We start from the raw sequence: 25,046 nt of genomic DNA, 5'->3' as shown, positions 1-25,046 counted from the left end.
CCGCCGGCGTTCGACTCTCCAACCGCAATTCAGCCACGCTTGGCAGCTCCGACGCCGCGTCTCGAGGCGGCCTCGTAATGACTGCCGCAGCGGAACAGGACCGTCTTGAAGCTGCCTCGAGCACGACCAGAAGTGCACGCACGCCGGGGCGGACAAAGCGTCCGCGTGCTGATCACAGGAACCCCGCCGTTCACGCACCGGTCGCACCACACAGCTGTGCCGCGAGGCACAGCGTGCTTCATCGGAAACACGCCATAGCATTGACGATGAGACTGTACGTGACTGTGAAATACGATAAACACGGACTAAGTATGCGCATAACCACATGACCGATGTTGTACACCGTGGCGGCCCTGAAGTGGCGAGGACACACTAGATGTGACAAGCGGCTAAAATGATGGCCTGTTGGCTTGGCAAATTGTCTGCACCGTGCTCTCCCTTCCTCAGTAATATCGCACAGCAATTTTATAAGACCATCTAACTATACATTCCCCAATAGCATCAGTCACGGTCGGTCTCATCCGTCCAACGGTCAATACACATCGATAGCGTTCTTCTGACGACAATCCCCCCCCCCACCCCCTCCTTCCATGCTCGGGCCAGCTGGCGTCGAGCCGCCTCACCGGACAAGCGCCGCTGCCAGGTAGGACGCGGCCGCTGTCGCGCGTCGCCAGCTGACGCCGATGACGTCACAGCCTTCGCTTGGCTTGCCACGGCGGCGTTGGCTCGGCTGGAAATTCATACGCCAACGGGGCCGCCGGAACAGGTTTCCAATTTTACTTTTCATAAAAGGATCTGAGCACCTCGACTCAGAAGAGCAGTTTTCAGCCCAGCAAATCCCGAACGCACAACATATTGCCGCTTTTAAACCTCGTCTTCGACCGAAGCGCTTAGGACCAAAACACTGCCATAATGAAAATATCCCCCTGGTAACTCACATCGGGCACATGCTGCGCCAAACGTCTCCAGAATGATTGCGACGTAAGGAGAGCATTTCAGGTAGCAGGACGCATGCACGCACGCACGCACGCACGCACACACGCACGCGCACACACACACACACACACACACACACACACACACACACACACACACACACACACACACACACACACACACACACACACACACACACACACACACACACACACACACACACGCACGCACGCACGCACGCACGCACGCACGCACGCACGCACGCACGCACGCACGCACGCACGCACGCACGCACGCACGCACGCACGCACGCTCGCACGCACGCACGCACGCACGCACGCACGCACGCACGCACGCACGCACGCACGCACACACACACACACACACAGATAAAAGGATACAAAGCAACTTTGAGCTCCTTTTAGCTGTAAAAACGATTCTTTGCCGGGTCCAGTTCTTTCCACGAATTATTAGGAAGCAACCGAACGACTGCGGTCCACCAATGTGCCATCGTTTCAAGCACACCATGGCCGACTCAGTTTGACTGCAACCCTCCCTCAGCCAGCAAAAGTATCCGACTGACAAAGACTGAAAGAAAACCCGAGCGTCTGTCATAGAATGCTGCAGGATGGTAAAATGAAAGAGCTCTACGCAATACCAGCTCATGTGATCACCCTTCCCTGACACATCACTAGGGGTCTTGGGCTGCCCGGTATCGGATGGAACTGGGCTTTGATGGAGCATATCTCAAACATAATTCAAAATGATTCGATGACAACGGGCTTGACCGTCAGATTCCATTTAAAACGAAATAACAATAACTTAAGGCTTATAACAGTGAATGAGTCCAGAAAAACGTGCACATTTATTTCAGCCGTGGGATTCCCTCCCGTGGGCTTTTCTCATCCCCCCCCCCCCTCCATACACATCATCATGCTGCTGATCCAACTAGCTCTATCTAAAATTCATGTGACATACTAATATAGACACATCATTACGCACTGGCTTAAAATGGGCCTGCACGGTTCCATGAGCGAAAACACCTCGCGAAATGTCTTACGTAACAGAGGGGGCCTTCCCGAGCCGACTTAAGTTCGGTCTCTTCCCTGGGGACAGATAACGCTGCTGTTCTAATACTGACGTCTAAGTTTGCATCCGACCCTCCGGGCTTGTCTTTTCCAGGTAATCAACTTTGGAATGGGTTGAGACCTGCATGTTACGTTCAGTTAACACAGACTAAAACGCTTTGCTAGCAATAACTGTAGTCGAGTTGATCCCTCCTAATCTTGAGCACTGGCATTACCACCTACGCAACGTCACAAAGCAGCATTTCTAACGCAACGCAACGCTCAACGGCCATATCCGGCATTCCGAGAGCAGGAACCCCGTCAATCGCGCGCAGCTGGCACGGGGTGGCGCAGGCATTCTCATTGGATCTTTAGCGCGAAGCCCTGTATCAACCCACCATAACGACGGAACGAGGCGGAACCTGGCTGACACACGTGGCAGAAGCGTATAGTGCCAAAAAAGTGACCAGGTTTAGTCTAGTTTAACATGGCGGCGGATTTCCACAGCAATGAGAAGCTCAGCAAGCTTTGAAGGCACCATGGCGACCAACTGCTCTTTTCTTCTATGCAAGCAGCCGGGCCTCGGAAGCCCACCGGACAGCGGACAGTGGACAGCGGACAGTGACCGGTTCAGCCCCGCCCCCCCCCCCTCCCTCCCCTCCGTCGCCGACAGCGGCCGAGCGCTGCCACCCGTCTGGCTGGACAGCGTCCCGGCGGCGCAGCCGGGGGCGGGGCGGAGTGCCGCATGCCGTTCGCCGGGGCAATTGGCCCCGATTCTGGCCTGGCGCCACCTCGGCTGCTCGCCCGAGAGAAGAGGACCAGCCACGCGCGCCGACAGAGCCCGGGCCGCAGTCAGCGGGGACGTGGGCCAGGACCCTCCGAGGTCGCCGAGAGGTGGGCTCGGGGCGGCGCTGGACAGGTCGCAGAACTCGTGGAACTCGGAGAAGACGATCTGGTTCGAATTCAAGAGACCATTCGATCCAGTGACCTCTGCCAAGGGCTCAGCTATTATCCATCAGCTAATTCTGGGTCGCCCGAGTAGTCTTTCTTTCCACGAAGCCCGATGAATCGAGGTCGAGGCGGGCTCGCTGCATGCATGCGTGCTACAGCGGGGTCCTGACGACATGAAGCTGGTCAAAAGCATCTCGCAAGAACCGAAAATGATAAATGTCGCGCGCACGGGTAGTTCGCGCCCAACAGCGTGAATGTGGAAGTCTAACCAGAAAAGGACTGCGTTAGGTTACACAAAGATCATGTTTTGAGTTCCCGGCACTGAATATTCTCTTAATTAACGTCAGACGGAAAATGGGAAATTATGACTACACCGAAAACACAGATGTCGGCTGTGCTGTATATCAATAATACTACGTCAGTTGTGTCCTACATCGATAATAAGCATGTCAACTGTGCTCCGCACCGAAAATACACATGTCAGCTGCGCTCTGCATCGATAACACACATATCAGTTATGCTGTACATCGGTAATACACATGTCAGCTGTGCTCTACATCGATAATACACATGTTGCACACACAGTACAATATAAGCCATCAAAAAAACTCAAATTAGATGCAGAAATCGGTGTGGAAAATCCACGCCGATGGAAAACCGACACCGATATTAAACTGCCTTACTATTTTTTCTAAACGAAAAATTCGCAGCATATCCACTAGAAACGGTACTGAAACCTGAGGCTGGCTTCTAAACTTCTACCATCAAAACAGATATAACTTCCATTGTTCAGTCTGCACAATAACGTGCTGTGCAGCATAAGGTGAGCGAGACAATGTCTTGAAACTGGTTGTGTAGTAGACCAAATTCAAGTAGAAAACTGATGAAATCGACAATGAATAGATAGCCTACGTCGCATGCAGCTGATGCAATACCTCATGTTGTAAAGCTGTGTTTTAGTGGAAGTATTGCAGGGCTTGTCATCTAAAATACATGTGCGCATCAGGAAGTTGGTGCGGATTTCCCTCACCAAACTTCACATGGTACGAAAGTGTCCACACCTACCCTATTCGAGTTGCCGCCCACGGGCGCAAGAGGTGAGCATTTCAAAAGTACTTGAGAGACATTGTGATTTTAAGTAGCTCCTTTCCACACCATGTCCAAAGGTGTCATATTGAGGCTCATAAGCATTGAAGCATGGGAAGAACGTCGGGCCCCTCGCTGCATATGGCGTGTTTCAGCCGATGTCGGCAGCGGTGAAGCGATCCGCGCGGATCTCGATCATGTGGTCTGAGCGGTCGCAGGTGTCGCCGCCTTACGGCACACGGCTGACAGGCAGAGCCATCTGGCGGCGCAAGACTGAGCTACTGTCCTCTAGTGACGAACACCCAACACTAAAAGTCAACCAGTTGTGAATGGCATTGTTGGTGTGATGGAGAACATCTGCGACCAGAGCCAGCCTTAACCTTGAGTTTTGTCGTTACCGCTTCTGACCGAGTCCGACTCCGACCCACAGTCCGTAGGGATGATCTGATTCTGACTCCCAGCAGCGCGGTGAAACTATGAGCCGGCTCGTATTTCGATGAAAACCCAACTCTATTCTGAGAACAAATCGGAAAAGTCTCGACGACCGTGACAGCAGTTTGGAATGCAACGTGTTCTGTGGCGTACATCAAACGACGAGCGGCACACACTTCAACTACAAAACGTAAAACGTGTGCTCATTATTCCACCTATTGCTCATACAGGTCGTCAAAGCGAGAGCAGTAATTGCTCACGATATTCAGATTTGAGTCAACCGTTCGGACCGCTCGGAACACACCAGCCCCTTGAGCTACGGCTCAGACCAATTTATCTCAGAAATCGACTGCAGCGCGGCCCACGGATAATTTGGACAGTGCTGGAGTAAATTGCGCTTCCACACAGAGTCGAGTGCCAGCCTGGATGACCGGCAGCCGATGCCACCCATGAGCAAGTTATGTGCCGCTTTTGAAGCATACGGATGACACCGCACGCGACTCACACGAGCAAGATTCCGGGAGCATGGAAGCATTAGTCAGGGGAGCAACAGCTTTCAGTTTGCTTTTATCCCGCAGGAAGAATTGCGCTACATTCTTCCAGTGCTACAGCGGGGTAGAGGGTGGGGGACCACGCACACCGTCTTCCCTCTCCTCTCCAAACATCCCAATGGTCCATCGCTGAGCAAACAGGGCCAAAACGACGCGCAGCCGAGCCCCTGAGGTCCCATCCCCTTACAGGAGACGATCCCATCCCCGAACAGGAGACATCTGTCAGGGCTGCACCCCCCCGGGTGACGGAATTCTCCCAGCCGCCGACCTGCGACACAACGGGAGGTCCTTGCGTTGCCAGACTTGACCTTCTCCTTCTCTGCGTTTTCACTGTTGGACGACGTGGCATTGAACGCGGAGTGCCAAACAGACCCGGACAGAACAGCGAACGTCACTCCAGAAGGCATTACAATGCAAGTTCCTGAAGGCGTTTCCGAGAGAACTTGCAGTTATGGGGGAACGGGTGCACCGGGCGGCAGTATGTTGTCAAGAGCTGGGCGCCGCAGTCTGACGGGTGCACCGGGCGGCCGTATGTTGTCAAGAGTTGGGCGCCGCAGTCTGACGGGTGCACCGGGCGGCAGTATGTTGTCAAGAGTTGGGCGCCGCAGTCTGACAGGTTACCGGGGGGCCGTATGTTGTCAAGAGTTGGGCGCCGCAGTCTGACGGGTGCACCGGGCGGCCGTATGTTGTCAAGAGCTGGGCGCCGCAGTCTGACGGGTGCACCGGGCGGCCGTATGTTGTCAAGAGTTGGGCGCCGCAGTCTGACGGGTGCACCGGGCGGCCGTATGCTGTCAAGAGTTGGGCGCAACAGTCTGACAGGTTACCGGGCGGCCGTATGTTGTCAAGAGTTGGGCGCCGCAGTCTGACGGGTGCACCGGGCGGCAGTATGTTGTCAAGAGTTGGGCGCAACAGTCTGACGGGTGTACCGGGCGGCGAAATGTTGTCAAGAGTTGGGCGCCGCAGTCTGACGGGTGCACCGGGCGGCCGTATGTTGTCAGGAGCTGGGCGCAACAGTCTGACGGGTGCACCGGGCGGCCGTGTGTTGTCAAGAGCTGGGCGCCGCAGTCTGACGGGTGCACCGGGCGGCCGTATGTTGTCAAGAGTTGGGCGCCGCAGTCTGACGGGTGCACCGGGCGGACGTATGTTGTCAAGAGTTGGGCGACGCAGTCTGACGGGTGTACCGGGCGGCCGTATGTTGTCAAGAGCTGGGCGCCGCAGTCTGACGGGTGTACCGGGCGGCCGTGTGTTGTCAAGAGCTGGGCGCCGCAGTCTGACGGGTGCACCGGGCGGCCGTATGTTGTCAAGAGCTGGGCGCAACAGTCTGGCGGGTGCACCGGGCGGCCGTGTGTTGTCAAGGGCTGGGCGCCGCAGTCTGACAGGTTACCGGGCGGCCGTATGTTGTCAAGAATTGGGCGCCGCAGTCTGACGGGTGCACCGGGCAGCCGTATGTTGTCAAGAATTGGGCGCCGCAGTCTGACGGGTGCACCGGGCAGCCGTATGTTGTCAAGAGTTGGGCGCAACAGTCTGACGGGTGCACCGGGCAGCCGTATGTTGTCAAGAGTTGGGCGCCGCAGTCTGACGGGTGTACCGGGCAGCCGTATGTTGTCAAGAGCTGGGCGCCGCAGTTTGACATGGGAGCTGACGCTATTCGCTGCAGGAAAGCCTACCATGTCGCGTTAACGGCCTTGCGAAGACGGTAGACATTGGCCCTTGAGGAAAGGCAAACTAAACACGCCTCCATGTGTGTTTCCGAGCAAGTTCTTCACTATTCACGTATACTTTTCGGGTACTTCATTTTCGAAATAACTGAGAATGTCCTCCAAGTCCACATTACCCATCTCACGAGACGCATGCGCTTGAAAGCGTGCGAATTCGAGTCGCTAAACACCAATGAATGATATGCATACGATGAGTTTCATGAGGGTCAGAGAGGAGACACAAAACGCAGGAACAACGTGCCAACCGGACGCCTTTCCCTTCAAACACTAGCAGCCGCAAAAAATCCTGCGCCAAGAGAGCCGCATACATCTCTAAGGGGCTCCTCCTTCGCCGAGCTCCAACGGAACCAGATCCTCATCTCCGGTCCGGAGCCTCCCCGGAGATCCCGGACGACGCTCTGGGAGGTGGGAGCCGGAGCCGGAGCCGGAGCCGAAGCCGGAGCCGGAGCCAGCTCCTCATCCTCGGTCCGACGCCACTCCGGAGACACCAGGCGACGTCCCCGGAGGTGGGAGCCGGAGCCGGAGCCCGATCCTTATCCCCGGTTCGGAGCCACCCCGGAGGCCCCGGACGACACCCTCGGAGGCGACTGGACCGTCCGCGCACTGGCCGATCGCTGGGAGCACGCGCGACGCCCTGCACGCGATCGAGGGGAGCGAACACGCAGCATTCGGCCGGCCGGCGACCGGTGGGGTCCTAGCCACGAACACGGCCACGCCAGGGGTGCATGACGGACTCACAGGCCAGCACGCGACATGTGGCACACCAGACCACCGCAGCATGGCATGCGCACGCCGTATTCACAACAGCGGCCGAGCTCAGGGGTGGCAGCAAAGAGTAATGATTGATTGGGCAGGAGGGGGAGGGGGGGGGGGGGGGCGGATGGACGGATATTTCCGGTCCATTCCTAGTCAGGAGCAGCACAAGCATGCTTCAGCATAACCGTGGACGCGTCCCCCGGCGCTGGCACCGCCCTTGGGTGTAATGACAGGCACACTTACAGGCGACCTGACTGGATGAACGGTTCGTAACAGACCGCCCACCGTAATATGCCGGGAGCTCTGAGTCAATTTGCAGACGCACATAGCTACTGACAATACTTTGTCCCCCACTTACTATTATTTGGTATGGTTGAAATAAACCATTTGCAAAACAGACCCAGAATAGGTAACATTCTTAATGTAATCCTTTACGCTGCCTGTTTGCAGCAGTTTATCAAAACGACAATGGCTCCTATATATATTATCCTCGCCAGACCGTTCGCCAAACTTCACCATACCAAGAGCCCAAACAACATGAGCCCGACTAGGTCGTCGCTGGCCGAGCGGGGCGGCCTGCGCCAGCGCGCAGCGCCGCGGGCCCATAGACCCATTACACCTGTCGACTAACGGCCCCGACTGCCAGCGGCGCACGAGCCTGTGGGTACCTGGCGACCGGACGGCCGGGGCGCCCGCCGGTCCGGCCCCAGACGGGCGTCACCGTCACACATGCGCGCTGCGCCGCCGCGCCCATCAGCGCACACTGAAGACTTGACCGCTCTCATTAGCCGGCGCAGCTGTGTCCGCCACCGCACAGCTGGGCGTATTACACAGCGCGCAGCCGTGCGCATTACACAGCGCGCAGCTGCTCACGCCATGCCCGTAGCACATGTCCACCCTGGCGGCAAGGTCAGCGCCGTGGGATCGGACCAGCTCGGACCCAGCTCAGCGACGCTCAGATTCAGAACTCCTCCCTGTCCTATGCCGCCCAGTGGCCTCCCCTCCCAGCACCCTTCGGTCGGCATCTCCGAGTTGGTAATTGGGAAGCACGCTGCGCCCCGGGGTGTTTGCTGTTTGCACACGTGCTGCGGGGACCCACTGGTCGGGAGACGAGGCCTCTCTGGGTCACACGTGGCCAGCGGTGACCCGGGGGGAACGGAGCCGATTGGGAGTGACCTGGTGTGACGCGGGCAGTTGAAACATGACCCCACCTGGGACGACCTGGTGTGACGCGGGCAGTCGAAACATGACCCCACCTGGGATGACCTGGTGTGACACGGGCAGTCGAAACATGACCCCACCTGGGATGACCTGGTGTGACACGGGCAGTCGAAACATGACCCCACCTGGGATGACCTGGTGTGTCACGGGCAGTTGAAACACGATCCCACCTGGCACGACCTGGTGTGACACCGGCAGTCGAAACACGACCCCACCTGGGATGACCTGATGTGACACGGGCAGTTGAAACATGACCCCACCTGGGATGGCCTGGTGAGACATGGGCAGTCAAAACACGACCCCACCTGCGATGACCTGGGCGATCACGCTAACCTGACCCGACATGACCTGGTCAATCGGGGACGACCCGAGACCTGCCCGACCAGGGGTCACGCGGGCCACGACCCGGCCGGTGGGTGGTGCGGCTCACCTGGTGCAGGGCGGTCAGGCCGTCCTCGTTGGTCGAGTCGGGGTCCACGCCTGACTCCAGCAGTCGTCGCACTGCAACAGGGACGCGTCCGTCAGCCACGTGATGACGGTGTGATTGGAGTTTGCAGGCGCGCCGACGTCGGAGATTATTTTGCGCCCACTCCCGTCGTCCGACCACACCCTTGGGACGGCTGGTAAGGAGCGATACGGGCGGCTGGGTCCAGTGAATTCGGTACAAGTCTTTGTCAGGGGACAATGGGTGCCCCCCCCCCCCGTTGAAATTTTAAATATTTTGCACCTTGAATCAACAAAAACTGTTGCCGTTCGTACTGTCCAAAAGGAGAGATGATCCATTTCTTTTTTGGTCTTTCCAAGCGTACGAACTACAAATCGTCCGGAGAAGTACGGCTTTAGATCAAATATGGCAAATCGCGAAACGCGTACCGGCAACTAAGGTATTTGCGAATGCTTATCCACTTGCGACCTACTACGTCGTACAACTTTCGCCAACTGTATCTAAATGCCGACTTCCTCCAATGTTACTCTTCGGCAAGGGGTGAATCTGTCCCCTACCACGGACGTCCAGTAGTCACTTAAGTAGTTTTGACTACGGCACAGTAAGTAGATACCCGAACATTATGGTACAACAAGACGATGCCGGTTTGACTTCCGCCGGTAGTTACAACACGCACTGACAGCGGTCGCATCCCCTGCCATGTCTGCTAAAATCACACCACGATCAGCACAGTAACCTCGTGAAGACCCCACTCGCTGTGTTGTGGAGAAGCGAGAGCTTCAAAATCCGGCCGACAGCGCCTCGCACTCGGCAGCTCGCCGTTAGTAATAGGACAACGATCGATCCAAGCACACTTCCGAGCCTTCTTAGTCCGCTTATAAGCTGACGGTGCCCCGGCGACGCGGCCGACCGACGGACACGGACATGTTTGTAGGCCGCTGGGACCGGAGCGGCGCTAGGGAGGATTGGGCACGGATGTTCCGCCGCGGCGGCTCCAATCATAGCAAGACACAGATCCATCATAGCGATCCAAGACACCAGAGCGATCATAGCAAGACACAAGATCGCGGGTGTTTTCGCTAATGATTCGTGCGATCTCCATCGGGATATCTGCGACGAACGTGGTTGGTGCAGCACGGTTGGCTTAACCAAACCCACCAGCAATTTTTCAAACCGAGAGCGGAGTGACCAACAGCAGCGCCCGAGCCGGACGTCAGCGGCGGTTCAGCCTAGCCTCAACAGGTGACAGCACCCTCGTGCCCTCGGCCGGACAGCACGGCGCTTGGAAGCACGCGGGACGCTCCCGCCCACTACATTCCACAGATAGGTCAACTGTCGAGAGTCGTTGACGCATCAGTGCCACTGCCACTGTAAAACAATAAACCGACCATAAATGTGTTAGCATATCAGTGAAAGCCGTGTCAACGATGGCGCAAACGACGCGTTTGCGGCAGACCCTATAGGTCGCTGTTGAATTCCAACGATCGTCCCAACAGAGCGGCGACAGCCCACATTCCAAACATCATCGTCGAAGCGTCATCGGCGAGCCGCCGCTGAGTGACAGAACTCGTTTGTCAAGCATTACGTAGGATCAGGCTCTGTCATTTCCCCAGCTAGCGCCCAGCAGCCGGCTCATAATCTAAGACATCGCGGCCGTCAGCTCCAGAAATTGGTCGCCTGCGCGTACATAATATGCATAGTTTTGTTTGCGTTAAGCAACGACTGCGACAGCAGGGCATTTCAAAACGTTGGGGGCACACTGAGATACTAAGGCCCCTTCTTCTACACAACGCCCACAGGCTCCAGAAAACGAGGAGGAGGATGGGGATGGGGTGGCTCTCGCACCGCCCGTGCCTCTCCAAAATACGGCAAGCTCGGCTCTCGGCCGACGCTTGGGTGAGGCGCCCGTACGCCGCACCCGCACGTCACAATCGGGCGCCATCCGAGATTGGCCCATTCCGGCTGGCAGCGTCGCGCGCATGCAAAGCCCGCCGGCGATCTGAGCGCCTGTCGGCCCGTCAGAAAACACTCTGGCGCCGCACGACTGACGCCTCAGGACGCCCGGCCGTCGGCCGCCCCGAGCGGAGACGACGCGCGGCGCACATCGCCGCCGCCAGTCTGTCTGCCGCTTGAGATAGCGCCGGAGGCGGGGGTGGGGGCTTCACCCTGGCCGGCCCGCGAATGCTCGCCCCACAGCCGCGGCGGCTATCCGCAGCGGCCTGGTGTAACAGCAGAGAGCCGTCGGCCATTATTTACGGGACGGGACGGCGGCTGATTCCAGCTCGCTTCCGCTTTCAAAGCTTCGGAGTCAAATTGCTTAGATTAGTTTGATCGATGCGACTCATTAATCTTGGCTGGTCTATAGGATCGCGAAAACAGCGGGGGCCTGCATTCAAAGCCGCGCGAAGGCCTCGCATATAACGCTACAGGGTGTTTCATTTGAAATGCAAATTTCAAAAAGCCTGTGAAAAACGCCTCCACGTCGCAAACGTTAACAACGCCTCCACGACGGTCTCTTGAACACCACTGCACTGCCCCCCCCCCCCCCTCCACTCCAGCATTACCCCCAATTGCCGATATCTTGCAAAGATGTGTTCAGTCGCTGAACGCCGGGAGCGAAGGCCGCCATCGCTAGCTCCCCGACCACAAGCAATGTGTAAAGGACACCAATCTAGATAATTTTCAATAATTTTCCACAGCATTTTCACATACCGTGTGCTTGGCTTTTTCAGAATCCTTCGTTGCATTTCGAGTGAAACACCCGTATAAGTACGAAGGGCCGGAGGGCTGATGACACTCAGACTGCGGTGCCATCTTTTTGCGCACAAACACAACACAATAAGGCCCACATCCGCGCACATTTGGGCGCAATCACCAACAAACCACGCAAAACAACGAACAAGCGGAGAAAGAACAGACAAACGCCGACATCCAATCAGCACCCGGGAAATCAGCCGGGGGTCTGGCTACCACGGCGAGTCCGGCGGCCTTGTACCGGAACCGACATCAGGCGCAGCAGGCGCCCCTGAGGCCCCGGCTGCCATCACTGCCCGGAGACGTCAGCGGCCAAACGGCTTCAGGCGCAGCAGGCGCGCCTGAGGCCCCGGCTGCCATCACTGCCCGGAGACGTCAGCTGCCAAACGGCTTCAGGCGCAACAGGCGCGCCTGAGGCCCCGGCTGCCATCACTGCCCGCAGACGTCAGCGGACAAATGGCTTCAGGCGCTTGGACCACCTAGAGAGCCGCGTTCCATTCCCGTGGAGGGAAACTTCCCAATGGACCAGTGCCAAAACGGGGGCGGCAACGCGGCCATAGCCCCAGCACTTGCACACGTCGACCAATGAGCCAAAGCCACCACTGCACCAGAGTAGCGTCCGCCCTCGGCCGGGGTGGTGGCGGCAGCTCCCCGGCAGGTCACCCGGCGCCGGTCGGCCCAGCGGATCGGGCGGCGCCCCGCCGGCGCTCGGTCGCGCTCGTCCATCATGGCGGGCCTTCCGCGGTCTATTCATCACTGCCACTTCCAGGCGGCGGCCGCTTGCAGGCCGGGCCGGCGGCACACGCCCCTCCGCCGGCGGCAGACGCCTATCCGCCGGCGGCATACGCCTTTCCGCCGGTGGCAGACACGCTGGCGCGGAGGTGCCTCATCGGATGTGGACCGAGTGGTCACGGGCCGCCGGAGCCGCTCTACGGGTGCAGGAGACGGCCGAGGGGGGGGGGGGGCGCCCGCGGGGCAGCCCGGTAAATGGCTACCCCCCATGTCCATGGTGGTCATGCCTGGGCTGACTGGACACAAAACAACATGTCATGATCTCTCTCGCCGGTTGTTTGCGTGAGCCAGCCAAAAACGGCCCGGTAGCCAGGCTTGAACCCACCATCGGCCTTCCGCCGCCGGCGAGCGCTCAGTAAGTCTAAGCGCGTCCCCAGTCACTGCGCCTACCGGACTGCGTTATTCAGGCTTCAGTTACATATGACTGAGTGTTGACACGCACAACGATGGGCGGTGTCATCGTTCGGTTAACACGTCGGAATGAGTCGCATCCGATGAGGTTCTTAACATCACACCAAAATAACATTCTGGAATGTCACAGTAAGCGTGTGAACAAGTCGGGTCCAATCGACAATTACCAATGTCAAGGCACATCGTCTTTTCCTGTCCTTTGCTCACATAACAGAATCACTAATGGAGATGCGTGTAGAAGTGCATGTTAAACGATGCGATAATGATCCCTAACGATGCACAAAAACGATATTTGGAGCAAGACGATAAGCCCGAAGTACATTACTTCTGATGCTTTTGACACTTTGCTATGTCATTGCCACAGGTACACTAACATCACGGAAGCCAATGCATTACGAAACCAGAACCGGACAGGATACGTATGGCAGAAATTATATGAGTTTCGCAGCACATACATGAAAGCATACAATTGTATTATTCCCAGTATCATGATGCGATGGCGTAAGCGACACATTTAAGTAATTTACAACATGGCTGATCACATACCAGAACCAACAGGTCAGTCAGGTCAGGGCTGTTAGCGAATGCGATCTGAGGGATCTTTCAAACTGATGCGACAAGAAAGCGATAGGCGAAGTCCCACAGCTTTAAGATTGTTTCTTAAGGAGTTAGACAATTAAAAGAAGCGTTGCGACTAATTCAATTGCTTTTGGACCAGATGTGACGATCAAGGCAAAAACCGAACTATGTTTTTACTGAAAAACTTGCTTTGAGGTAAATTTTGTCGCTCACTTCGAATACGCTGATCATCAGGATGTCAACAGGTTCCTCATTTTCACTTCATCAAGGTCGGTAAGGTCACTTACCTGAAATGACCTTGATCAACCTTTGGCTTTGTTGATAGTGATGATGGGAGCTTTAGGGCGCCGACGTCGGAGGTCATTTGGCGCCCATGACTATAATTACACACGACGCCTTCTATTTGGCTTTGAAGTGAGTGCCGCCCGGGGAAGTTCTTGACACTGATTGTTAATTCATTTCTCAAAACAGTCTCCAGAAATTTAGCTGATTTTGACATTCTAAAAGCCAGATAAGGATAATGGCTTGGCATGAATACCAACGACTTTTTGGTTATAAAAGGTACCTGGGCTAAAACTGGTTGCGTAAGAAGGTCTGAGAACCCCTTTGATCCCGATCTCGGATTTCACCTTCCATGACTTTGAACTATTTGCGAGAGTTGTGCAATAAGATGCGGGCCATAATCCCCAAATTCCAAACGTCAGTACTCAAACTGATAGGTTAATCCCAACCAGAATCCTGGAGGGAACGAACACACGGCATGGCACCTGGTTGGGCGAGATCACAAAGCAGGTGCCCACTCGATGGTGTCGATACATTATTGCTGCTGCAAATACGACGGACAGTCCACAGCACTTTCACGTGACATTTTTCTACCGAAAAACGTTTGATGCAGCGTCGTAGTGCTGTAAAACAAGTTTGGGGGCTAGGCAGGGAAAAACGGCCAAATCTGCTAAAAAAATACATGAAACACGGCGTTTGCCCCAAATGTGGCACATGTTCATTTCACAGATGAGGGACGGATGCGGCCCCCGATTGAAGACGGAACTACATTCCGCGGACCACTTTATCACGGAGCTGGCAACATCCCCGCCAAACAGCCGCATCGCCGCCCTACTGAGCCTGGCAAACATTGATAGTCCCCGCGGGCGCCCGTCGACAGGTGTGCGGGGTGGTGGGCACTGACACGCCATGTTCCACTTGCGCGGACCGCTACGGGGTCACGCCGCAGCGACTGGAGCATGCTGTCGTCGAAGCCCGCCCACACCCGCCCTCGGCTCGTCACAACGGCGTCACCGCCACCGGCTCCGATTCGCACAGCGCCGAGCTATGGAGGCGTCGCCGCTTTTCCCGTACGAGCAGCCTACGTCAGACGATTGGACGGCGTCAGCTCACTTCAGCAGGCATCTGAGGCCCCCCGTTCCGTGACAGCACACATCCGTCACGCACCTGGAGGATGGTGAGCCACGCAGCACGTGTCCCCGTGAAACTAACACGCGACGTTCAGCTGCGTCTCCGAGCCAAGCGGACCCCAGCGTCGGTCCGCGCTACTCGACGGGCACCCCTGCCGGTTGGCGCCGCCGACAATGGATCACACCCCGACCCACTGACGGCACTCCAGAGCGGAGCCCGCCGGCCACGCCGCCGCAGGCCAACACCGGCCGTGCCCGACGTCAACCGCGGCAAGCGCGTCACGGCCCGGCGCGTGAGCGGAACTGCTGCGCGCAAGCTGATGTGGCAGTGACCGCCATCCGACTCCAAGGCTGCAGACGTTCAGGCTCGAGCCGGCGGACGACCAGAGCTCAAGCCGCCGTCTCGCGGCGCGCTGTGGTGCCTCGTGACGCCTTGTGCTGCCTCACGACGCTTGCTGCCGTCTCGTGGCGTCCTGCACTGCCTCACGACGCTTGCTGCCGTCTCGTGGCGCCCTGTGCTGCCTCACGACGCTTGCTGCCGTCTCGTGGCGTCCTGCACTGCCTCACGACGCTTGCTGCCGTCTCGTGGCGTCCTGTACTGCCTCACGACGCTTGCTGCCGTCTCGTGGCGCCCTGTGCTGCCTCACGACGCTTGCTGCCGTCTCGTGGCGTCCCGTACTGCCTCACGACGCTTGCTGCCGTCTCGTGGCGCCCTGTGCTGCCTCACGACGCTTGCTGCCGTCTCGTGACGTCCTGTACTGCCTCACGACGCTTGCTGCCGTCTTGTGGCGCCCTGTGCTGCCTCACGACGCTTGCTGCCGTCTCGTGGCGTCCTGCACTGCCTCACGACGCTTGCTGCCGTCTCGTGGCGCCCTGTGCTGCCTCACGACGCTTGCTGCCGTCTCGTGGCGTCCTGTACTGCCTCACGACGCTTGCTGCCGTCTCATGACGCCCTGTCCTGCCTTATGACGCTTGCTGCCGTCTCGTGGCGCCCTGTCCTGCCTCATGGCGCTTGCTGCCGTCTCGTGGCGCCCTGCCCTGCCTCATAACGCTGGCTGCCGTCTCGTGGCGCCCTGTCCTGCCTCGTGACGCTTGCTGCCATCTCGTGGCGCCCTGTCCTGCCTCATGACGCTTGCTGCCGTCTCGTGGCGCCCTGTGCTGCCTCACGACGCTTGCTGCCGTCTCGTGGCGTCCTGTACTGCCTCATGACGCTTGCTGCCGTCTCGTGGCGTCCCGTACTGCCTCACGACGCTTGCTGCCGTCTCGTGGCGCCCTGTGCTGCCTCACGACGCTTGCTGCCGTCTCGTGGCGTCCTGTCCTGCCTCATGACGCTTGCTGCCGTCTCGTGGCGCCCTGCCCTGCCTCACGACGCTTGCTGCCGTCTCGTGGCGCTCTGTACTGCCCCGCGGCGCTCTACCCCACATCACGAGGCGTCCGCCACGGCGCCGCGCGCGTCTCCGCGGACCGGCGGGCGTGCCATCAGACACGTGGCGACCCCGATCTGTGCGGGCGGTCGAGCCGGACGCGTGTCTCCTGCCAGCAGGCACGGCTCTGGCACAGCGGGCCGGGTTTCCCGGCAGCGTAACGAAGGATATTGCGCGGCGATAAGGGCGAAATACAGCCAGCAGTGACGCACGATGGCAAAAAGCTGGACAGACAGCCTGACTTGAGGGAGGCGGGGGCATGGTGTGTAAATGCCCCATTCCTCAACTTATAACCATTGTCGCATACGCACAATATGTATTTCAGCAATTCGAGTATCTGAACCATCGGAACAGGAAACTTAACGCTTGCTTCATGTGACAAGTGGGAAGTGTCATGTGAGTGCAAAATAGGCAAAGGCAGAAGGTATAAAAAGGCACCCGAACATTTTCTGATAGCTGGCAACACTTTTAAGATAAGTAGTACAAATAGAGTGAAAATGCCTGACAGTGACGTAAAACAGTAGCAAATATCGGCTGGTACAAAAGGAGGCGTTTTGTGACAAATGTTGTCACAAATGCCATCAACTAAACTATTCCTCATTAACGTTCCGCTCGAGTTCCATCGAGTTCCATCGAGTTTCCGCTCACCGTCACTCCGTCGCCCCCTCCCCTTGCTACTGTCTGAGAAGTGCCGACACCACGCCAAGGACGCTGGGGGCGGTGCGGCGTGTGGTGGGGGGTCGGACGGAGCCGCAGGACGGCCGGGGGGCGGCGGGGAGTACCCGACACCAGGCTAACGCCGCACGGCCAGCGCAGTGCCGTGAGCTGGACTGACATCGGAGCGGAGCAGCTCGCCTGCAGACACGCCGAGCATGCGGGCACTCGGAGCGCGGACGTGGGAAGCGCCGCAATGGGAAAGGGTAGCGGTATACGTCGTGAATGGGCAATTATGCAGCGAAAGAGAGGCACAGACAGAGAGACGGAGTCAGAGACGAAGAAACAGAGAGCGAGAGAGGGGAAGAGAGAGCGAGAGAGGGGAAGGGGGAGGGAGAGAGAGAGGGAGATGGAGAGGGAGAAGAAAAGGGAGAGGGAGGGGAAATAGGGAGAGGGAGGGAGAGAAAAGAGAAAGAGAGAGGGGGAGAGGGAGAGGGAGGGAGAGGGAGAGAGAGAGAGGGAGAAGGGAAAGGGAGAGGGAGAGGAAGAAAGAGGAGGGAGGGAGGGAGGGAGGGAGGGAGGGAGGGAGGGAGTAAGAGAGGGAGGAGGAGGGAGAGAGGGAGGGGGAGGGAGAGAGAAAGAGGGAGAGGGAGAGGCACTGCTGAGACAACAGAGGCCCTGAACAGCCAAACATGTATAATAAGCCAGGAGAGCGATGTGGGGAGAACGCTACGCTCGGAATCACAACGATACTCGGCAAGGAACGTGATGTACTATTTAGCGCTGCATACTGAAATAGAAAGAACACCTGTGTAAATCGAGGGCATATCATAAACAATGAATTTTGAATGACGTTCAAGCATACAGCGTAAGGCCCATACCGTAGCACCACGTCAATAATAATAAAGTGACACGTTCTACTTAACGCGAATACTGCCGATGGAAATGTTCCAGACCCGATACTAGTAAAAAAGAGGTTCCTGGAAACAATGGCTCAAAAATGGCTCTTCCAAATGAAATATATCAGTTTCGGAAAAAAAACATGAGAGAATGATTTTAAAGTCAACTCGGATATTAGCTAGCTATGTTTAACTACATTCGGACCAAATCGTGTCATTTTCTATCCCATCTTTCACAGCATGAGGCCGACTTGGAAATAAGAACTACTATTGCGGCGTAATGATGCTGGTAACGGATTCATCACGCTGCACATCGCAATAACACAAAAATGTCCCTCAGGGGAACAGACCACACTTCCCTCCAGGCCACCACGGAGCCTGTGGTCGGTGGGCAACGCAATAACAACTACTAAACCGATGTGCCTGAATACGAAGTAACCAAAAACCTAGCTTGGCATAGTTAAGTAATCATAAAACAGCTTTCTACTGCATGGACCATTTTGGCGCTTTGGTATGTCGGACCGAGTCGTGACGAGGGGACGCCGCTACAGCCCCCCCCCCCCCCCCCGCTTTAGCCCAGACCTCCGCACAGAAGGCGGAGCTCGGGCCCGACTGGCAGCCGGAGCGGCCGCAGCGACACTCCGCCGGACGATGGCAGAGGTCAAATGTCACCATGTGGGTAGCGTGTGCAAGGACACGGGATTAACTAAAGAATTAGATGGGGGGGGGGGGATGCGAACAGAGCGTGGGTGTATGTGACGCCGGCGTACGCGCGGCAGCCCGGTCCATGTCCCTCGTCAGCAGACAGGTCACCACTTGCGCGGGGCCATTTCACTAAGCACTCGCCCTTCTTGTAGTGCTTTAGTCGGCTGTCAGGTAAGTATGGTGCCCTTGGGGGCTCCGCGTCTGCGACTGACACCACATGGTGTGCGGACTTCACTTAATTATCAGGAAGTGTTCCGGCTAAGTGATTCAGCCTCGCAGAGAATGACGTCATGGTCACTTGTTCTATCGTTAAGTTTGGCTTCCGAAACTCTCCACTCACGACGAAATTACGCATCGATTTAAAATGTGCGCATACGACTTGCAGGATCATTCAACATAGGCCAGCTTGGAGGTAATGACGAAGGGCTTTGATACAAATATCAACAGCTGCAGTCTAAGATGACGAAATGACTGTACACTGCATTCGCATACCACCACAGTCCAGGGCGTTTTCCGTCGGCGCTACGTGAAAAGCACCGTGTGGCAGACATGGATGAGTCGGATTAAAGTGCCCGCTTTCGTACAGCACGGGCGCCGTGACTTCCTTATTCCCGCGCTGACTTTTAAGCGAATTAATGATTCCGGAACTGCAATGGCCCTGTTGTTGTTGCCGCCGCATAAAGGCCGCACTTCGCTGACGCGCGCCACGCATACAAACGATTCCCAAATATAGCTCCATTTAAAAACTTCCGTGCGAAGGGGCCATGCCATTTCCGGCTCGCTGTTCCATCTCAACCACTCGGTGGTCGACTGCTGCACCGTGTTTTCCGTCGCTACAAGGCCGCTGGCAGCTGATAACGTGTATCAGAACACTTTGAGCCCCGATTGATTCGGAGTGCACGCGCGGCCGATACGCCGGCCCGAGTGGACAGACGCGCCACTTCTTGTCGTCCGGGCTGACCGCACCGTCGCCGGGAGCGCGGCCACGACACGCCAGCGGCCTCCAGCCGGGGCCGAGCAGCGCGGCACGGCGCGGTACCGCGGTCAGCGGCGCGTTACATGGGCGCTGTGTACGCAGACAGCCGGATGGCCCCGAAACTGACCGTTCGTGAGCATTAGGGTCACTGACGGATCAGAGCGTCAGGCCACTGCGTCCCGTGAAAAGTGGACCCCGCAGCAGATCCGAATGTTCAGGCGGGGCCACGCGGATCATTTGTGAGGCTTGCGGATTCCGGCGGAATGCGAACCCCGTTATTTTCGTTCACCCTCTCACGCACTGCACTCGCAGTAACCCCGTTCACCTTCTCACCGCCGTCCACTCCTCCCGCAATACTCAGCCCTGGGCCACTCACCTTCTTCCACATCGTTGCGGGCGGCCGCCTCTAGAAGCACCACGCCGTCGACGAAGTGGATGCGGCCGTCCAGCTGGCGCCGCCGCTGGCCGCGGTTCTCCTCACTCTTGCGCCGCTTGCTGGTCCACTCCTTCTCACGCGCCAAGAAGAGGCGCAGCTGCTCTTTGCGCCGCTTGCGCGCCAGCTTCAGCCGCTCCTGCGTGGTCAGCTGCTCGACCAACGTCATCTCACGCACCAGCTCGTCGTGCTCCATGACGGCGGCGCGCGCCACCATCGCTGCCCGCGCGCGTGCTCCCTCTCAGGCGCGGCCGACGACTGGGCGCCGCCGAGCGCCGCCGCGGCACGACGCAAGGCACGACGCAAGGCACATGGGCGGGGCCGGCGCCGCGGCCGCTACATCACAGCCTGTCGACGGGAGAACGGGGGCGTCAGTGGCCGGTGACCCCCGGAGGCTGGGGCGTTAGTGGCCGGTGACCACCGGGGGATGGGGCGTCGGTAGCCGGTTACCACCGGGGGATGGGGCGTCAGTGGCCGGTGACCACCGGGGGATAGGGCGTCAGTGGCCGGTGACCACCGGGGGATGGGGCGTCAGTGGCCGGTGACCACCGGGGGATGGGGCGTCAGTGGTTGGTGACTACCGGGGGATGGGGCGTCGGTGGCCGGTGACCACCGGGGGATGGGGCGTCGGTAGCCGGTGACCACCGGGGGATGGGGCGTCAGTGGCCGGTGACCACCGGGAGATGGGGCGTCAGTGGCCGGTGACCACCGGGGGACGGGGCGTCAGTGGCCGGTGACTACCGGGGGATGGGGCGTCAGTGGCTGGTGACGGGCGTCAGTGGTCCGTGACCACCGGGGGATGGGACGTCAGTAGCCGGTGACCACCGGGGATGAGGCGTCAGCGGCCGGTGACCACCGGGGATGGGGCATCAGTGGCCGGTGACGGGCGTCAGCGGTCGGTGACAACTGGGGGATGGGACGTCAGTGGCCAGTGACCACCGGGGATGGGACGTCAGTGACCGGTGACGGGCGTCAGTGGCCGGTGACCACCGGCGATGGGACGTCAGTGGCCAGTGACCACCGGGGATGAGGCGTCAGCGGCCGGTGACCATCGGGGATGGGGCGTCAGTGACCGGTGACCACCGGGGGATGGGGCTTCAGTGGCCGGTGACCACCGGAGGATGGGATGCCGGTGGCCGGTGACCACCGGGGGATGGGATGTCGGTGGCCGGTGACGGGCGTCAGTGGTCGATGACCACCGGGGGATGGGACGTCAGTGGCCAGTGACCACCGGGTATGAGGCGTCAGCGGCTGGTTACCATCGGGGATGGGACGTCATTTGCCGGTGACCACCGGAGGATGGGGCGTCAGTGGTCGGTGACCACCGGGGGATGGACCGTCAATGCTCGTTGACCACCATGGGATGGGGCGTCAGTGACCGGTGACCACCGGGGGATGGGGCGTCAGCGCCCGGTGACCACCGGGGATGAGGCGTCAGCGGCCGGTGACCATCGGGGATGGGGCGTCAGTGACCGGTGAGCACCGGGGGATGGGGTGTCAGTGGCCGGTGAGCACCGGGGGATGGGGTGTCAGTGGCCGGTGACCACCGGGGGATGGGGCGTCAGCGGCCGGTGACCACCGGGGATGAGGCGTCAGCGGCCGGTGACCATCGGGGATGGGGCGTCAGTGGCCGGTGACCACCGGGGGATGGGGCGTCAGTGGCCGGTGACCATCGCGGATGGGGCGTCAGTGGCCGGCGACCACCGGGGGATGGGGTGTCAGTGGCCGGTGACCACAGAAAACGACACGTCAGCGGCAGGATGAGGAATGTCAACCACTTGCAGCCGCCCGGATGACCAAAGGCCTGAAAACGTGACGGAAAGCAAACGAGAAGCATGAGTCGTCACCCGACAAGGAGGACAGCCCACGGTGCGCACCTTCCGCACCTCACAAATCCACCCCAGCGGCGCTCAACGGCTGGCGCAACCCGGTTCAGCCGATGGGTGGCAACACCCCGGCCACCCGACTCGCGCGTGCTCCCATCGCTGCCGCCGCCTCATCCTCCGCGCCGCTGACGCCGCAGCGGCGACACCGACGGCGGCCGGTCTCAATACGACGGGCCCGCATCGCCGCTGTCGCAGCCGGTGAGGCGTTCACGAATGCTGGACGGGGAGCTGCTGCGTCGCACCAACCGAGCGAGCCGCTGTCGATCCGCGCCTGGTGCGAGATTGAGCCATCAATCGCCCCTTCCACTCCGGGTCAGCAACCGCCGGTCCTCAGGCCGGACCGCGCAGCACGACACCGAGTCCGGGCAGTTCGGACCACCGGCGCCCTCAGGTCGGAGCGCGCAGCACGGCACCGAGTCCGGACAGTTCGGACCACCGGCGCCCTCGGGTCGGAGCGCGCAGCACGGCACTGAGTCCGAACAGTTCGGACCACCGGCGCCCTCGGGCTGGACCGCGCAGCACGACACCGAGTCCGCACCGCCGGCGGCCAGCGGCGACCAATCGATGTCTCAGCCGCCGTCGCCTCAGGCTCGCTAATTGTTCATTAGCGGGCGGCGGTGGCGGCGGCGCCGGAGACGGCGGCGCCGGCCCGTAATGAACTGTTCGGCCCCTACGGCCGCCGAGCGGGGCCCGGCGGGCACCGGATCGGGTCCCGATGGCGCTGATGACGTGGGAAGTGGGCGAGGCGATGAGGGCGTCACCCACGCACTTGGGAAACGACGTCACACTGGTATGTGTATTTGCCGCGCGTATCGCCAAGCTGGCGCATAAGAATGGCACGGACTTCCCTGCGTTTGCCTGTTTCGTAAAGCCACCACAGTAACACGCGATGCGCTAGTCTTACGGAACTAGCGGTATTCAACAGACGTATGCATCCTCATATCCATGACACTGAAATAGACATGAACATGGAGTTTTGACGAGCGTCATGAGCTTTGCTCTGTGAAAATGTCAACACGACTTCATCACTCGGATGTCACCCGCATCTCACTTCAACTGGTCAAAAGCCAAATGTCATTGTTGCTGAGTTACACTCATGAATAAAAGGCTGCGCTAGTGAGTAAATATTGCTAATATCATGAGCAGAAATAATCCAGACGGAAGGATGATGGGACAAACGGCTCGAAGCGGTATTACGAACCGCTGCTTTACATTCCCGAACACAGCCAATGGGGTTGAGCTCGGAAATCCGCCGGAAAAGGCTTTTGCTTTCCTCCGATCCTTGCCGGAAAGAGTACCGTAGTTGCCAATGACTCCAACACGAAACCCTACTGTGGGTCGCAGAGGATCACGCCAACAATATGTAGGTACACTTTTCTGGAACCGTCTCGGTCCATTTTCATTCCCAGAACGCAAACAGAACGCAGACATGGGACAAACAGCCCCGTGAAAAACAAGAGCCTCGCGGAATGGGCCGACCATAATCACCACACGAAACAACAGGCAAAAAAGTCAGCGGGGAGCAGTCTAAGATCCGGCAGCCTTTTGCGAAGCCCATCGTCCGCTTGCGCACATTGCGACTCAGGAAACGTCCCCTCCCCCACCCCACGTACCCACCCACGCACCGCCAGACACACGCGCTGAGGCGACGCAGTTGTCGTCCCGGGCGATACACCCGAAAGGAAGGTCAGGCCGCGAGAAAAAGCAATGACATCTTGCCCTTCCGCCCGCAGACGGGAGCTGGGTCAGTTAGCATCACTTCAGCGGCCAGCCACGGGCCGGGCCGGCCGAGGGGAAAGGTCAGCCCCGCGGGGACCTCACGACTGTGGTCAGCCCGGCTTCGCGGGGGCCCGTCCGCCGAGACGCGGACGGCCGTGTCGCGCGCGGCTCGAGGCCGCACGCTCCACAGGTCGGGCTCCCAACAGACCGCGAGAGGAGGGTACCGCCGCCTAACTTGCTGACCGTGGCGGGCCGCCAGCCGACCGAGCCCGGCCCCCACTAAGGTCACGGTGGAGTTAGAACCTAAATTTGCTCGGCCAACGGACAGGCGCGTCGAGGGACCGGCCCTCAGAGAGCGGACCGCCCCAGGTAGACTGCCGAGTTACCATGATCGGCCGGCGCCGCTGCCGCCGCGTGTCACAACCACGCGCACCGGGGATCGGGGGGCCGACCGTGGGGCCTTGGCACGGCAATGTGTCGACAGCGAGCTGCTGGGGACCTCGCACTCATCCGCACCCTGACGGAGGGGTGCGCACGCGTCCGTCGTAGGAGCTCTTCATGTGCACAATTGGGAGCCGGGCGGACGGGTGTGCTACAAAAACTGGCGTGAGGGCGACGGCGCATCTCGGAGAAACAAAGCGTCATATTCACGCGGATGGCGGGCGTGCTAGTGCCCATAGCGATATTACCTGCAGCTGAAATTACCCGCAGGCCTAAAAGACCAGCGACGACACTGGCGACGTTCACTAATGTAAAACACCATTCTTCTTTTACACTGCCAATCCTATCAAACTACACCCCGCGCCCAATCACCGGGAGCGAGTTCGGGCGTTTGCGAGGTGTTCGGGGCGCGCACCGCGGACACGAACGTCGAGTCAAAAACCCGGCAACGAAACAAAGTACTCACCAGCACATCAAGCATAGCTCCGGGCGACCGAACGCCCAGCCGAGCACCCAACGCACCACTGCGAGCACTGGGAGAACGCACCCGACCACCACTGCGTTCACAGGCCGGAGCAAGCGGCCGATCGGCGCGACAGGGGAGCTTGGCCACCCGCCGGCCCGCACCTGCCCCGTGACTCAGCAGCGGGAGGCTCGGCCGTCCACCGTCCGCCTTCCGACCGCAGCCATGAGTCAGCCAGCCCTGAGCCGACGCCAGCCTTTCACGAGTCGGTCCGGCTCCAAGCCGTTAGAGGTCCCCGGCCGGGCCCGCGCGAACCGCAGCCGCGACCCTCCCGC

At 59.0% G+C, this 25,046-nt stretch overlaps 2 protein-coding genes across 2 annotated transcripts in view; both read right to left on the bottom strand.

Annotated features, from left to right (window-relative positions):
• The window catches only part of LOC119099045 (protein phosphatase 1 regulatory subunit 16A), a gene marked incomplete at its 3' end in the record, with an annotated part of 50,955 nt that overhangs the window by 20,365 nt on the left and 5,544 nt on the right, over window positions 1–25,046 (bottom strand). The window contains 2 exon segments of the mRNA XM_037222095.1: window positions 9,149–9,219; window positions 20,146–20,550. Of these exon segments, the coding sequence (XP_037077990.1) occupies window positions 9,149–9,219; window positions 20,146–20,419 (345 nt within the window).
• LOC119099043 (tenascin-like) overlaps window positions 20,544–25,046 on the bottom strand; it is a 29,323-nt gene continuing 24,820 nt past the window's right edge. The window contains exon 3 of the mRNA XM_037222094.1: window positions 20,544–20,550. Within this exon, the coding sequence (XP_037077989.1) occupies window positions 20,544–20,550 (7 nt within the window). The remainder of the gene's footprint in view (window positions 20,551–25,046) is intronic.

The sequence above is a fragment of the Pollicipes pollicipes genome, unplaced genomic scaffold, assembly GCF_011947565.3.
Source record: "Pollicipes pollicipes isolate AB1234 unplaced genomic scaffold, Ppol_2.1 Scaffold_4740;HRSCAF=5597_pilon_pilon_pilon, whole genome shotgun sequence".
In the NCBI taxonomy this organism is placed as follows: Eukaryota; Metazoa; Arthropoda; class Thecostraca; order Pollicipedomorpha; family Pollicipedidae; genus Pollicipes; species Pollicipes pollicipes.
The sequence above is the reverse complement of the archived record's forward strand: the minus strand, read 5'-3'. Positions and strand labels throughout refer to the sequence as shown.